The following is a 14,926-nucleotide window of genomic DNA, read 5'->3' as shown; positions in this document are numbered from 1 at the left end:
GTTAGCAATCTATAGGATGAGTTTTTTTTTTCTTTAAAAAAAATTGTGAATTTCATACTAAACAAGTTTTTGAATTTTAAAAAAAAATTGTTCTTAAGACATATTTTTAAGAAATGTTTTGTACAATGATGAATTTTTTTGAATGAGATACCAAACATGCTCTTAATTTTTTGAGAACTCTACCATCAATAATTCTGGAAAATTATGATTAAACTCTACCATCAATTCTTTATTCAATAAATAAACAAACCGAAACACAATAGTGCTTTTATTCACGAGGAACACCAACCGTCATTTGCCACGTAAGTAGTAGATGAGCACATTACATTCAAGATTACTTGGCTAGAAAAACACAATTAAGCCAACCCAACAAGGACAACAATAACATTAAATAATACTTAGGTAGTATTAATGAGCTCAATGCTAAACCCTCCAATGGTGATTGGCCCCTTCCCAACTTTCGGCACCAAAGTCACCACTAAACTGCTGTCTGTCTCCGCATCCAACTCCTCCAACAAGCTTGTAATGCTCAGCCGCAGGTTTGTCTTAATATTTTTCTTATGCTTATGCGGCACGTGAACAAAACTCCCAGCAAACTCCGACTTGTCTTTCCCGGCCAGTGAGTCCGCGTCATCGTTCACATACACATCGAACTTCACAGTCTCATTCCCGGCAAACTCAATCCCCTTAATCACCAGCACCTCGTCCTGAGCCTTCTTCTGGGCAGTTGTTCGCTTTGTCGCAGACGGCCTCGTCACTTCGACGCTGATTGTATTCGACAGTGTAGCAGGGAACGTTGTAGTAAGATCAGAAGATGAAACTGCAGCCTTTCTCTTATTCGTCGACTTACGAGCCGTCGGCTTCGACTTCAGCCACGGGATCGGGACTTTCTCATCGTACACATACCCGAGTTTTTTTGTGTCGAGCGAGTCACAAACCTTTACGCGAACGAGATTCTTTTTCTCATCGTAAAACAAGAACTCCGTGTCCAGCCAGTCGGTCTTTTCTATGTCCGTACCTCCTAACTTATCTTTATATATAGACCACATGCGGTCGACGTTGGAATGATGGGAGTAAAACAGCGGATCCCTCCCCGAAGAGTAAAAAGCCCCCATGTCCTCCCCGTTTGTCTGGGTTGGGTCGCCAGTCCAAAAGTGAATATTGTTATGGGGAATGCTCTCAATGTTTCCGGCACCAGGACTTGGGTCGTCCCCTGCGCTGTAGGGCTCTCCGAAAAAGAGTCTGTGAGAAGTGGCCTTTGACACCATCTGCTGGTACATTGTTGTCAAGTTCTCTTTGATTTGTGTTGCGTCGTCGACGTCATCGTCGGTCCCGCTGTAATTAAAGTCTAGGAGCTTCGGGGGCTGATGCGCTGCATTTCTATACTGGTCGTAGAGGGATGACGACGTATCGGTGAAAATCTCAGGAATGTACATTCCAGCTGGTGCGTCCCAGTTCCAGAAGGGGAGGGCGAAGGTTGGGTCCCCAATGAGCTCCCCCATGATTTTCTCGTAGAAGTAGAGGTACCAACGATGGAACGGGAAGAAGAGCCAACAATAGTGAACTTGGATCTCCAAATCTGAATATCCGACTTGTGGGTATCCACCATCGCAGTAAGAGCAGTGGACTTTGGCCTGTTGGGCGAAACTGCGCGGGTCGTCGTCTGGAAGTGCCCGCATCAGCTCGATGGCCTTTTTGTATTTGGCCAAGTATGCAGGGTTTTTTGCAACGTCCTGGGCAGCGAGCCTAGTGCGGAGTGGGCCTCGGTCAGGGAGTTTGAAGTCGATGATGGTTGTCGTGGTGGGTGGGCAACAATCGATGGTGGACCCGTCTGGCTTGTCGGCAGGACCACACGTGGTCAGATCTGGGGCGGATACCGGTGCTGCAAAAGCAAATGGGTTTCCTGCTGCACCGTAGAGACCCCCGGCACCTAAACCTATCAGCATGTTCCTCCTGTCGAGTCTTGCTAGGCCCTGGTCTAGGTTTTCATTGTCACCTTTTGTTGCTTTGCAGTGCACTCTGCCTGCAAGGCATTGTTTGGGTTTTCGTTGCAATGGAGTCTGGTACTTGTTTGGGAATAAAGGAGAGCGGAAGGGGGTGGTTGTGGTGGTGGAGTGCAGGGCGGCCACTGTAGAAGTTGATGGTAATGGAGATGAAGCCATGGCTAAATTAGTTTTCCTTTCCACTCTGCAATTCAGAAGGAAAGGGGAGTATGATGTTTTTATAGTGGAAACAAGAGGGACCGCACACTAAAAATGTGTATGCATAATTAATATTGGAGCACCTACTCCATTACCACTCATTGAGTACGCATAAAAATGAATGAGAGAGAGAGAGAGAGAGATAATTCCAAGAAATATGAGAGAGAGAGAGAGATAATTCCAAGAAATATGATGCTTGAATAATTGGGTGGGAGAAACACGTTTAACAATTAAATATTATAATGTTATATTTTTTTTTGACTAAGGAAAAAAACCTACATGATCCTATCTGGATTCTTTTGTTGAGAATTCTGGATCGTAAATTATATTCGTTCATCGTATATCGTGCGGTCAGTTTTTATCAGGTACTATTTGTATTTAAAATAATTTATAATTGTATGATGTACAATGAACAAATATAATTCACAGATCTTTAAAATCCTCATAAAAAGGATTCAACGTCCGGATTCGGAAAAAAATATTACCTCTTATTTTCTTTATCACATTTACGAAATGAATATATTGGAACTTCATGTTAATAATTGGATATTACATAGATCGTATCTCTTGCGAAAGGTGACAATTTTGTACTGGAGAAACGATGTTTATGTGTCACGTCTACAAACCATACGTTTAAAGAGTTGTGGACCCCAGGTTGGCTGCTAATTAAAACATGAGTGCAACTTTGTTCATTTCTAAAATGGGGTGATGTTCACTCTTAGTTACCATTAAATTAGTTTAGTTTAATTTATTTAAAATATGAATTTTAAAATTTAAATTAATCTAACAATAATTAATAAGGCTGAGCTTCACTCCTACTTTAAAATAGGAGACTAAGCATCATCCTCACTTTAAGAGGTAAGAAACTTGCACTTGTATGTGGTTCAAATGTCGGTATTATTATTTTAAGAAGTATACCCTACATCTTAACAAGAGCGTAATTAGTGATGTGATCCTTCCTCTCCTAACCTTGTTGTTTTTCCTTCGTTGCTTTGGTTAATGTTAGGGGTGAGTAACGTTTGGTGAGGTATGCTCGTGGGACGTTTGGTGAGTTTTGATCCGAAATATATCAAGGATTTGGAGTTACCTGTGTGCTGTGTGTGTGTATGTATATATTTATTTATGTACGTACAATTATTTTTTCAGATGGCTTATCTACTTGTTTTTTTATTGAAGGCAGATTCTATGCTTTCTTATTTTTCGTGTCCTACTGTTTTGTATGGTCACGGTTAAATCACGTCAACATTTTATATTATTTTTTTATAGATATAATAAGATAAAAATAAATAATAATATAAAATGTTAACGTGGCTCAACCGTGACCATATCAACAAAAAAACACAAGAGGACACGAGAAATGAGAAGGCAGAGAATCTGCCTCTTTTTTTTATTGGGAACTTTAACGAAAAGCATCCGGTACTGTTCACTTTAACGAAAAACCATATTTTTACACTAAAAAGTCAATTCTGGTACTATTCACTTTACCATTTATTTTACCTTTATCATTAAAACTCAAAGTTTTCAAATACTTTTCATTAATTTTCTTTTTTTTATTTGGCCATCGATCTGAAGCAGCCCTGCCAGTGATCAGGGTCAAATCTTGGCAAGGATCAAAGTGGGCACGTGCCTCCTCAAGTTTTGGTCTTAAAAAATTGGTCTCAGCAAGAATCAAAATATTGATCTTAAATATATAATTAAAATAACACGAAGAGTGGGGTGAACGTTAAGTACACAAAAGGTATATTGGCAGCTGGTTAAGTGCTCGACAAAATGTCTCACTTATATTGGAAAAAAAAAAAAATTTTAACAAAACACTTCTAATACTATTTATTTTTAACAAAAAATCACATTTTTACTTTTAACTGTCACTATTCATTATACCATTAAAAATGACTTTTCGTTAAAAGAGAAGGTTTTTTTTACTTTTCGTTAATTTTCCTAAAAATAAAATTGACATTGCGTGTACTTTTTAGGAATTCGAAGAGAGTTTGCATCCGCCATTGATAATGGAGGCAGATTCTCTACCCTCCTAGTTGTGGTGCCCTTTCATACCCTCTTATTTTTTACGGTAACGGTTAAGTCACGTCAACATTTTATATTAATTTTTTAATAAAGATAATAAGACAAAAAAAATAAAAATATAAAATATTAACGTGACTTAATCGTAATTGCATAAATAGAAGAGCATGGAATGACACCACGGCAGACAATCTGCCTCCATTGATAATACCATTTCACGGGAACTGCAAAATTCCCTTCTAAAAAAGGGAGAGAGAAATAGACAACAAACAAAATAGCAAGCAGAGGGGTACATATGGAGGGGTACATATGGATTAAGTCGACGGTCTACATTCCTTTTGCTGCTGTTAGGATTTATCATCCTAAAACCATATGTTAGTGGGTGAGTGATTTATTATCATCTCATATTGAAATTAAATTAAACAATCCTAAACTCTAAGGTACTATGTCTTGCCTCTAACGCTCTGGATAACAAATCATCGTGTGAAATCAAAATAATAATATAATAAATCAAGTAGTATTACAAAGTTGTGCCAGCATAATATTATTTTAAACAAGCATCATTGATTGTAACGAAGGACCACATGCATCAATTGATCAGCTAATACATTAATAATCACACAACAAAAGTGTATCAATCTGCGAGATCCATCAATTAAGGAAAAGAGACTTTCATTGTTAACAAGGTCAACAGTTTTCGAACCTTATGCATAAAATATATGCCCTGCATTTTATATAAAAGGTCATAGTCCATCGAGTATCCTTTTACTTTTGTTTAACCTATCCTAAATACATACAGTAATATGATGCTAGGAGTGAATCTTAACGGGAAAAAAATATTGTATGCGCTTCTATATAAAATGTTCAGCTACATTTTATATTATGAATTAATTTTATGGTTAAATTTTAATTTTCTTCTTGATATTAAAGATATTTTTAGGCATGTGTGAACCTGAATAGTTGCGTGCTTCGTTGTCCAAGTTTTAGACTTAAAATTCCCAATTAATTTTATTGTGTAATTTCAATTTTTACTATATTAATTAAAAACAAATTACGATAATATAGTAAACTGAAATAATCAAACACGTGATGTGTGGTTGTAACTTTGTATGCACACATATCTCGGAAAACTATAATATTTATATTACTTTACCAGATTGTCATATTTCAACTTTTCCTACATTCAAACAATAAAATAATGGGAACTTTAACGAAAAGCTCCCGGTACTGTTTATTTTAACGAAAAACCACATTTTTACACTAAAAAGTCAATCCTGGTACTATTCACTTTACCCTTTATTTTGTCCTTATCATTAAAATTCAAAGTTTTCAAGCCATTTTCATTAGTTTTCCTTAAAATAATTGCCATGACCTGGAATTCTAATGGGTTGAAAAATAATTTAACCGCGCTTAAAAGTAGGGCACAACTATGTCGGGACTCGTGGGAGATTTACAAGTTTAAGAGGTTGAGGTCAAATGAGGAAGAATCATACGAAAAGAAATTATTTGCCAAATAATAACTAGCTAGGAACTGTAAATTAAGTATTTGGTCCAAGTCATATGCAGACCAGCTGGTTCTCACGTGGATGAAAGATATGGATTTGGATTCCATCGCATTCAAAGTGTGGGAATTTTAGAAATTCTCACATCTTAACTATTTATTGTATATCGTGCAATTATATATTATTTTGTTTAAAATTAAACACAAATAAGATCTAACGAAAACTAATTGTATGATGTATAATGAACGATCACAATGTAAGAATTTTAAGATTTCTCATAAAAAATAAATAAATAAAAAGATTCTTATCCGAAGGATATATATTACTAGGTACTGTCACGGGGACCACAAAACAATCCACGAATTACTTTTATCAATCGAAATAGTGGGAGAGTATGAGTGTTATCGGGTGGTGGCAAACAACTAATTAATTACATGTAATTATCAATTAAAAATCAGCCAACAAACTTTGTGTTATTGTGGCAAATAACTAATTAATTAAATGTAATTTATCTTACTCACTCAATTAATTGGTATGTGACAAACTATTCTCATCCACAAGTCCCACCATCACTTTTATTTGTCTGTCGGTTGGTGGAGTTGGACCCGGCAACGTTTGCTGGGGTTTTCTTAGTCAAAGATTCCATACCACTCCGATGTCAACAATCATTAAGACAAGGGCAACCACTCCGATGTCAAATCATTCAGCGAAGGGCAACCACTCCGATGTCAACATCACTCCGAACATCATTAAGAGAAGGGCAACCACTCCGATGTTAACATCATTAAGGGATGCCGACTCCGATGTCAACCTGAATAAGAGCAACTCCAGCCTTGCTGGTTGCTCGGGCGTCAGGCGAGGAGAAAGGGCCCTCGGGCCGGTGGGAGCAAATCCAGCGGGGAAGGGCCCGAGTGAGGGTGGGAGGTCGAGCGAAGGGGGGGTGGGGAGTCGACGGGCCTGTGGCCCGAGGGTTTTGTATTTTTTTATTTTTTTTGTGTTAGAGAGAGAGATATATATATAGCTTTTGTAATTTTTTTATTATTTAAACAAACATAAAAAACTATTATTTTTATTGCTTATTGCCAGGGGAGGGTTCCAAGGGTGGAGATGTAAATGACAATTACTGTTCATTAATGGTAATTACTATTCATTTAAGGCAGTTATTGTTCAATAGGGTGGATTGAATAGTGGATTGCCAGGGGACAGGGCTCCATGGGTGGAGTTGCTCTAAGAGAAGGAGAATCCCTAAAATAGGGGGGGGGGGAGGGGGGTGGTTTTCCAGAACTGTCCCTGGTCTCGGCCAATGGGACAGCGCATGTGCTTGCGTCGGTTGATTTTTCAGAGATGAATGAATCTGTTTGAGTCGATCAGCCCTGTTTTTGTTGATTTATGTTTTGAACAATGATGATCTTCCGTGTCCGTATTAATTTAGCTGTGATGATGTTTGGGGTGATGCTTTCACTTGGTGCAAGTGTCTTGACCCTTGAGGTTGCATTCCCTTTCACAGCTTTTGTCCTGGTCTGTCTTTCTTGGTGTTTGCCTCTTTGTAGGCTTTCCTGTAGCTTCTTGGCTTCTTAGCCTGGAATGAATTTCCTTGTTCTTCAACAAAAAAAAAAAAAAAAAGTTAGCAAAAGAAGAAAAAGTTTGGCTTCCCATACGAGCTACATCAAATGGTGAAACGCATCTTCCAGGACAACCTAAAATCACAACAGTTTCTTAACTTTTTGATGTGGATCAACCCTTTACATACTCACAGACTCTCTCATGTTCAGTGACATTCAAAACAAACATGTAGTTCAATTAACTCTCATACTGCGATAGAAGAATTAAACATGTGATTCAACCGACTTTGATACTTTAAAGAAAATTGAGATTTTATGCACTATGTAACAAATTAACAAAGTTTATTAACCTTACGATATGGACCAACACTCCACATTTTTACAAAATATACTATGTACATATCATGAGACCAATTTTAGCCTACCCTGCCAAATAACAACTTTATCTTGTTCTCATTCTCGGTGATGCTCTGAAGAGTATGAAGTTGAAAAGATTGAGTGTTTGTCATGGCAGCAACTTATTATGCACATGGAAACAGAACCTGATGCGCCCTGTGAAGGAGCAACGAAGAACCCACCCCTACTAAAACCCACCGTTCGTCAGAACCGCAACTATCAAATTAATTATGAGCAAGATTTGTCAGGATACGATGAAAAAGTTTCACGTAGCGAGAGACTAAATCATGCAAGAGCTTATAAACAGTTTGATTACTTTTTATATTGTCAATTAGTTTTATGGTGGAACCTTAATTGTTTTCATCGTATTAAAGCAGGTTGGTCCATGTATGAAGTTTGATGGCCACACCTACCCCATGTCATTCAATTTATGTTCATATGTTAAGCCTGAATATTCACCACATAAGGGAGCGTGTGAGAATATGAGGACAAAGTCCCACATCAGTGATTAACCAAATCATGCAACAGCTTATGAAGAGTTAGACTACTCTCCATATTAGTCCACATTTGAAGTCCAATGACCACACTTGTTCCACGTCACCAAATTTGTATTGTCTACGTGTTAGGTTTTAAAATTCATCACGTGCGAGAAGAGTGTGAGAATGTAAAGACAAAATCTCACATCGATGAGAAATCAAATCATACAAGAGCTTATAAAGAATGAAGTTTTAATGAAAAACCCGCGGTACTGTTCACTTTAACGAAAAACCACATTTTTACACTAAAAAGTCAAACCTTGTACTTTTCATTTTACCCTTTATTATGTCCTTATCTTTAAAATTCAAAGTTTTCAAAACCCTTTTCATTAATTTTCCTTATAAAGAATTGAACTACTCATTATTTACCAATTAATTTTACAATTGCACCTCAAGTTTATTTAAGGTCACCACCTTACTAAAGAGACTATTCACTTTTGAAACACACGAATAAATAATATATAGCACATTTTTCTTCGTCGATAAGGAACTTTACATGAAAAAGAGAGGTTCCAGATTAGCTGACTCTGTTCACCAAAAAAATAAAAGATTAGCTGACTCTATGCCTCTATTTTGATATTATCTTTCATCAATTATTGGTGATAGTAAATTAGTAATAGCTAAGCCACGTGGAACACGAGTGGTGACTTCCTTATTTAAAGGGTATTTAGCCTTTTTAATCTTTAGTCCTTAGTAGTTTAATATCTAGGGGGTTAGTTACGTTGATTTTAAAATATTTTTAAAATGATTAAAAACGCTTTTAAATAAAATATTTTTTGGTTTCAAAAGCACTTAAAGTGCTTACTATAAGAACCACCAATTATATGCTTATTTCATAAAACAATTTAAATGTTTTTTTTTCTTCAGAATTTACTTGCATTTTTACTAAGCATTGGTTCCAAAATCATTTTCATCAAAAGCACTTTCAGTCATTTTAAAAGTACTTTCAACGAGCTCTATAATTCTTTCCAGTTTGAATAGGATTAGATATAGTGTCCCATTCTATTTTGGATTATGATTTCTTTACTATAATAAGTTTACCTTCATGCGGTCATTAGGTTTTAGGCTTTATAAAATTCGCTTGTAATTCAGATTAACAAATAATGAAGAGTTTAATACAAAAGCTATGCCTTCCAGAGATTAAAATTCTAGCCCTGAGATGGGATAGATGCCAAAATTCTTGGTGAAAGGTCAATGACGGGTGAGAGACCCCTGGAGCGATTCCAGTTATCCTTTTATTATAATTTTTGCTTATGCTAAGCTATTAAATTTTTGCTGCCGGCCAACTATGCCCTACATTACTAAGTCAGAAATCATGCGCATATGGACTCTCCCATAATTTGTTCAAATTATGAAATTTTCTTATTCTCATTTGGTTGTATTGTATAAGTGATTAACATATGTATTTTTCGTTTTTTATACAGTAGATGAAAAAAATATATGGGATATTTAAGTTTATACACCATGTTAAAAACATTAGTTCTAACACAAGAGTCCAAACTAATTTTTCTTTTTTTTTTTTGTTGACAGAAAGAAGATATTCGATATTCATTTCAAACAACATAGAACAAGTACAGTTTGAGAACAAACTGAGGATAGTGTGCACAGTGGGCCTCAATAAAACTTTGCCGAAGCTTTCAACTCGGTCAAAGAAAAAAGAGTGTCCTGCACGACGAAAGGACGCACCTCAAATGTCAATACATAAGCAAATTACAAAATATCCCTAAGCAAATCAGGGGGATCTTCCGCCCACAAACTTGTTAGTATTCAACCATTGCTGTGTAGTGAGCGTCAACCCTATGACAAAGCATGCAACCATGACTTCCACATGCTGTGAAACCAGCCTGAACCATCAGCTGAAAATGTATCCAACAAAGTGGATTAGTTGGACCAAACAACCACTTACCTATGCCCGTAGAACTACAAACACAAGATCAAGGTAACTTGACACCAATCGCCGTACACGAACATCGTGCAAACTCTCTCCTAGTGAAACCTAAGAAGACCTAATTTAAGTGTCATACAAACACTGCAATTTAATTTTTGTTATAAATTTATAAGATTGATCGGATCCAAAAGCGCAAACATCAAAACTACCGCACATAAAACGGACACATGAAAAAAATGCTAAATGAAACTCTTTCTGCTCAAAGAGTAATATACAATAACAATATTCCAAAAGCACATAGGGTATTACTAGTTATCTAAAAACTATAATAAAATTGGAGAGTTTTTCCTCTTTCTTCTTCGTTGCTTCCATGGAAGCAAGAATCTCATCGACTGATGACAAATTTCGATTGTAAAAAAAGTAAAATGAAATGTTGTTTGTTGATTGATATACAATCCACACATGTCCTCGTACAATTAGCTCCTTTTGCCTTTTCACCTTTAATTAAGTAATCAAAATTACCTTTAAATTTTTTTGGAAAAATGGAGGTTATCTTTTCGCATCTCAATCAATAACATTTGACCTTGGCCTCAGTCTTGTCCAAGAGAAGGAAGCTTTTGGAAAAGGATCTTTCTGAAGTAGGATTCTCTCGCATTATATTTTTATTTTTTCTAAGATTCTAGGGATTTTATGATCACGATCATTTAATTATATATCGTGTGATTATTTTTTGTTAAGTACTGTTTACATTTAATTTTTAATTGTAAAATAATTTTTTACTACAAGATTTACAATGGATCTTGATCACAGAATCCTTAAAATCTCCAGAAAAAAGAATCCGTCGATGATCTTTTTCCGAAGTTTTTGCCCAATCAAACATATGTGTGGAAGATAATGAATAGTAAACCCGCAACTGTAGGTTATGAAATCCCATCTCTACGTGGATAGTTTGAGAAACTGCATGCATATTCATGGTCACAATTTACAAAAGCTTTTACCAGTATCCATGAAAAGATGGAATCATGAAAGTGTGTGTTCCCTGTTTAATGGGTTGGAGCCCGACACCTCGAAGGACTCCTTACAGTAAATGGCGATAGCCCATGGTTGTCATTGCCACAAATGCCGAGAGATTTTTTAGTGTAATCAATATATGAGATAGTATATCACGTGTTATTATACAAATGATGGGATATGTATGCTAAAATTTTTAATAACTTAAAAAAAAATTTCTCAAGACTGTAAAACTTAAGAACACAAAGATTTCACTTCAGTTGCATATCCTTGAATGTGTGGGATGCATGCATTTATAACCACTTACAAATTACAATCAGGGTTTGACTTAACCCTATTTACACGGAAGTTCAAAATTCAAAAGATACAAACTGAATCTACAAAGATTACAACCAATTTCAGTTAGAAGAATAATTCAAAAGGAAGTCCTATAAACAAGGAGATAAGACTCTAAGCACAACACGACTCTTCAAGAAGTATTGGTTACCACCAACGGTTGACTTTGTCTAACAGCCCTAGGCCTGGCAAACGAGTCGTGTCAGTCGTGTTCGTGTCGTTTTTGTGTAACATCTGTTATCTTAACGGGTTGTGTCGTGTCACACCTGTTATCTTAACGGGTCCTTAACAGGTCAGGTCACTTTACCCAACGGGTAAAATGACCCGACCCGTTATGACCCGTTAAGAAAAATATTTTTTTTTCTTAAATTTGCACATGCCACACATTGTTACATAAATATTACTTCAAAACATTAAAACACATTTGTCGTTTAAGTATTACATCTACACTAAAAAATAAGAGCCTCATAAAAAATACATTCATACACTACTAATATATTACAAATATTAAATGTGCAAGGATATGCAAAATGAAAGCGTTTTTGTTTTCAAGGTTGTGAAATCTTTCTCAAAAGTTTAAACCTTGCCAATGGAACTAAAAGCTTAATGAAAGTGACCCATTAGAGTGTTTATTCGTACTTTCATTAAGTATAATATAAGATTTTATGGTATCCACTAGTGTAAATATTTTAAATTGAAGATCGAATTCATTCATTGTATTCATATAGGGTCAAGGAGTGTAGTTGTAAAAAATCATCAAAATCGGAGTTAAAATAACCGTTAAATTGTGATTTTTCGTTTATAACCGTCGAAAAGTTTTATCCCTTTACTTAATCTTTAAATGTTTGTTTTTTGCAATTTTTGGCGTATGCGATCTCGAAGCATATACAAACAAGTATGACGATTAGATCGTTGAAACTAGTTTCATAGAATGCGTATCTCATCAAAACAATAGATTCACTAACACTTAAGAGTTTATTCTTACTTTCATTAAGTATAACATAAGATTTTGTGGTATCCACTAGTGTAAATATTTTAAATTGAAGATCAAATTCATTCATTGTATTCATATAGGGTCAAGGAGTGTAGCTGTAAAAAATCATCAAAATCGGAGTTAAAATAACCGTTAAATCGTGATTTTTCGTTTATAACCGTCGAAATGTTTTGTCTCGTTACTTGATCTCTGAATGTTTGTTTTTTTCAATTTTTGGCATATGAAATCTCGAAGTATATGCAAACATGTTTGACGGTTGGATCGTTGAAACTAGTTTCGTAGAATGTGTATCCTATCAAAACAATAGATTCACTAACACTTAAAGATTTTATTCATACTTCATCAAGTAAGATTTTGTGGTATCCACTAGTGTAAATATTTTAAATTGAAGATCGAATTCATTCATTGTATTTATATAGGGCCAAGGAGTGTAGCTGTAAAAAATTATCAAAATCGGAGTTAAAATAACCGTTAAATCGTGATTTTTCATTTATAACCGTCGAAACGTTTTGTCCCGTTACTTGATCTCTGAATGTTTGTTTTTTACAATTTTTGGCATATGCGATCTCGAAGCATATACAAACAAGTTTGACGGTTGGATCGTTGAAACTAGTTTCACAAAATGCGTATCTCATCAAAACAATATATTCACTAACACTTGAGAGTTTATTAATATTTTCATTAAGCATAACATAAGATTTTGTGGTATCCACTAGTGTAAATATTTTAAATTGAAGATCGAATTCATTCATTGTATTCATATAGGGTCAAGGAGTGTAGCTGTAAAAAATTATCAAAATCGGAGTTAAAATAATCGTTAAATCATGATTTTTCGTTTATAACCGTCGAAAAGTTTTGTCCTGTTACTTGATCTCTGAATGTTTGTTTTTTTCAATTTTTGGCGTATGCGATCTCAAAGTATATACAAACATGTTTGACGGTTGGATCATTGAAACTAGTTTCGTAGAATGCGTATCTCATCAAAACAATAGATTCACTAACACTTAAGAGTTTATTCATACTTTCATCAAGTATAACATAAGATTTTGTGGTATCCCCTAGTGTAAATATTTTAAATTGAAGATCGAATTCATTCATTGTATTCATATAGGGTCAAGGAGTGTAGATGTAAAAAATCATCAAAATCGGAGTTAAAATAACCGTTAAATCGTGATTTTTCGTTTATAACCGTCGAAAAGTTTTGTCTCGTTACTTGATCTCTGAATGTTTGTTTTTTTCAATTTTTGGCGTATACGATCTCGAAGCATATACAAACAAGTTTGACGGTTGGATCGTTGAAACTAGTTTCACAAAATGCGTATCTCATCAAAACAATAAATTCACTAACACTTGAGAGTTTATTCATATTTTCATTAAGTATAACATAAGATTTGTGGTATCCACTAGTGTAAATATTTTAAATTGAAGATTGAATTCATTCATTGTATTCATACAGGGTCAAGGAGTGTAGCTGTAAAAAATTATCAAAATTGGAGTTAAAATAACCGTTAAATCGTGATTTTTCGTTTATAACCGTTGAAAGGTTTTGTCTCGTTACTTGATCTCTGAATGTTTGTTTTTTGCAATTTTTGGTGTATGCGATCTCGAAGTATATACAAACATGTTTGACGGTTGGATCGTTGAAATTAGTTTCGTAGAATGCGTATCCCATCAAAACAATAGATTCACTAACACTTAAGAGTTTATTCATACTTTCATCAAGTATAACATAAGATTTTATGGTATCCCCTAGTGTAAATATTTTAAATTGAAGATCGAATTCATTCATTGTATTCACATAGGGTAAAGGAGTGTAGCTGTAAAAAATCATCAAAATCGGAGTTAAAATAACCGTTAAATCGTGATTTTTCATTTATAACCATCGAAAGGTTTTGTCCCGTTACTTGATATGTGAATGTTTTTTTTTTGTAATTTTTTGCTGATGCGATCTCGAAGCATATACAAACAAGTTTGACGGTTTGATCGTTGAAATTAGTTTCTTATAATTCGTATCCCATGAAGTTCAATGGTGTGTGTGTGTGTATATATATTTTATTTATTTATTAAGTAGATTTAAATCTATTTATTTTGTATGTATAATTATTATAGTTTTTAGGGGTATAAAATTTAATTTAAAATTTAATATATATATATATATATATATAAATATAACTATTATAGTTAATATTTTGGGGGTATAATTATTATAGTATATATAATTATTATAATTATTATAGTTAATTTAATATATATATAATTATTATAGTTTATAGGGTATAAAATTGTTAAATTAATATATATAATTATTATAGTATTTTTTTAGGGTTATAAAATTATTAAATTAATATTCTGCTTATCGTGTATCGTGTTACCCACGTGTATACCCGAACCAACCCGTTATCTTAACATGTGCTTATCGGGTTACCCGATAACGACCCGTTTCGTTATCGTGTCAACCCAAACACCTGTTAATTTCGTGTC

General features: G+C 34.7%; 1 protein-coding gene across 1 annotated transcript; it reads right to left on the bottom strand.

The window, feature by feature from the left end:
- Nucleotides 1-202: 202 nt before the first annotated feature.
- LOC126624160 (polyphenol oxidase latent form, chloroplastic-like) lies at nucleotides 203-2,212 on the bottom strand. Its single transcript, XM_050293199.1, has one exon. It carries the CDS (start codon nucleotides 2,160-2,162, stop codon nucleotides 399-401), a length of 1,764 nt encoding a protein of 587 aa, XP_050149156.1. The 5' UTR covers nucleotides 2,163-2,212; the 3' UTR covers nucleotides 203-398.
- Between the last annotated feature and the right edge of the window lie 12,714 nt (nucleotides 2,213-14,926).

This window comes from Malus sylvestris, chromosome 5, assembly GCF_916048215.2.
Source record: "Malus sylvestris chromosome 5, drMalSylv7.2, whole genome shotgun sequence".
Taxonomy (NCBI): Eukaryota; Viridiplantae; Streptophyta; class Magnoliopsida; order Rosales; family Rosaceae; genus Malus; species Malus sylvestris.
The sequence above is the reverse complement of the archived record's forward strand: the minus strand, read 5'-3'. Positions and strand labels throughout refer to the sequence as shown.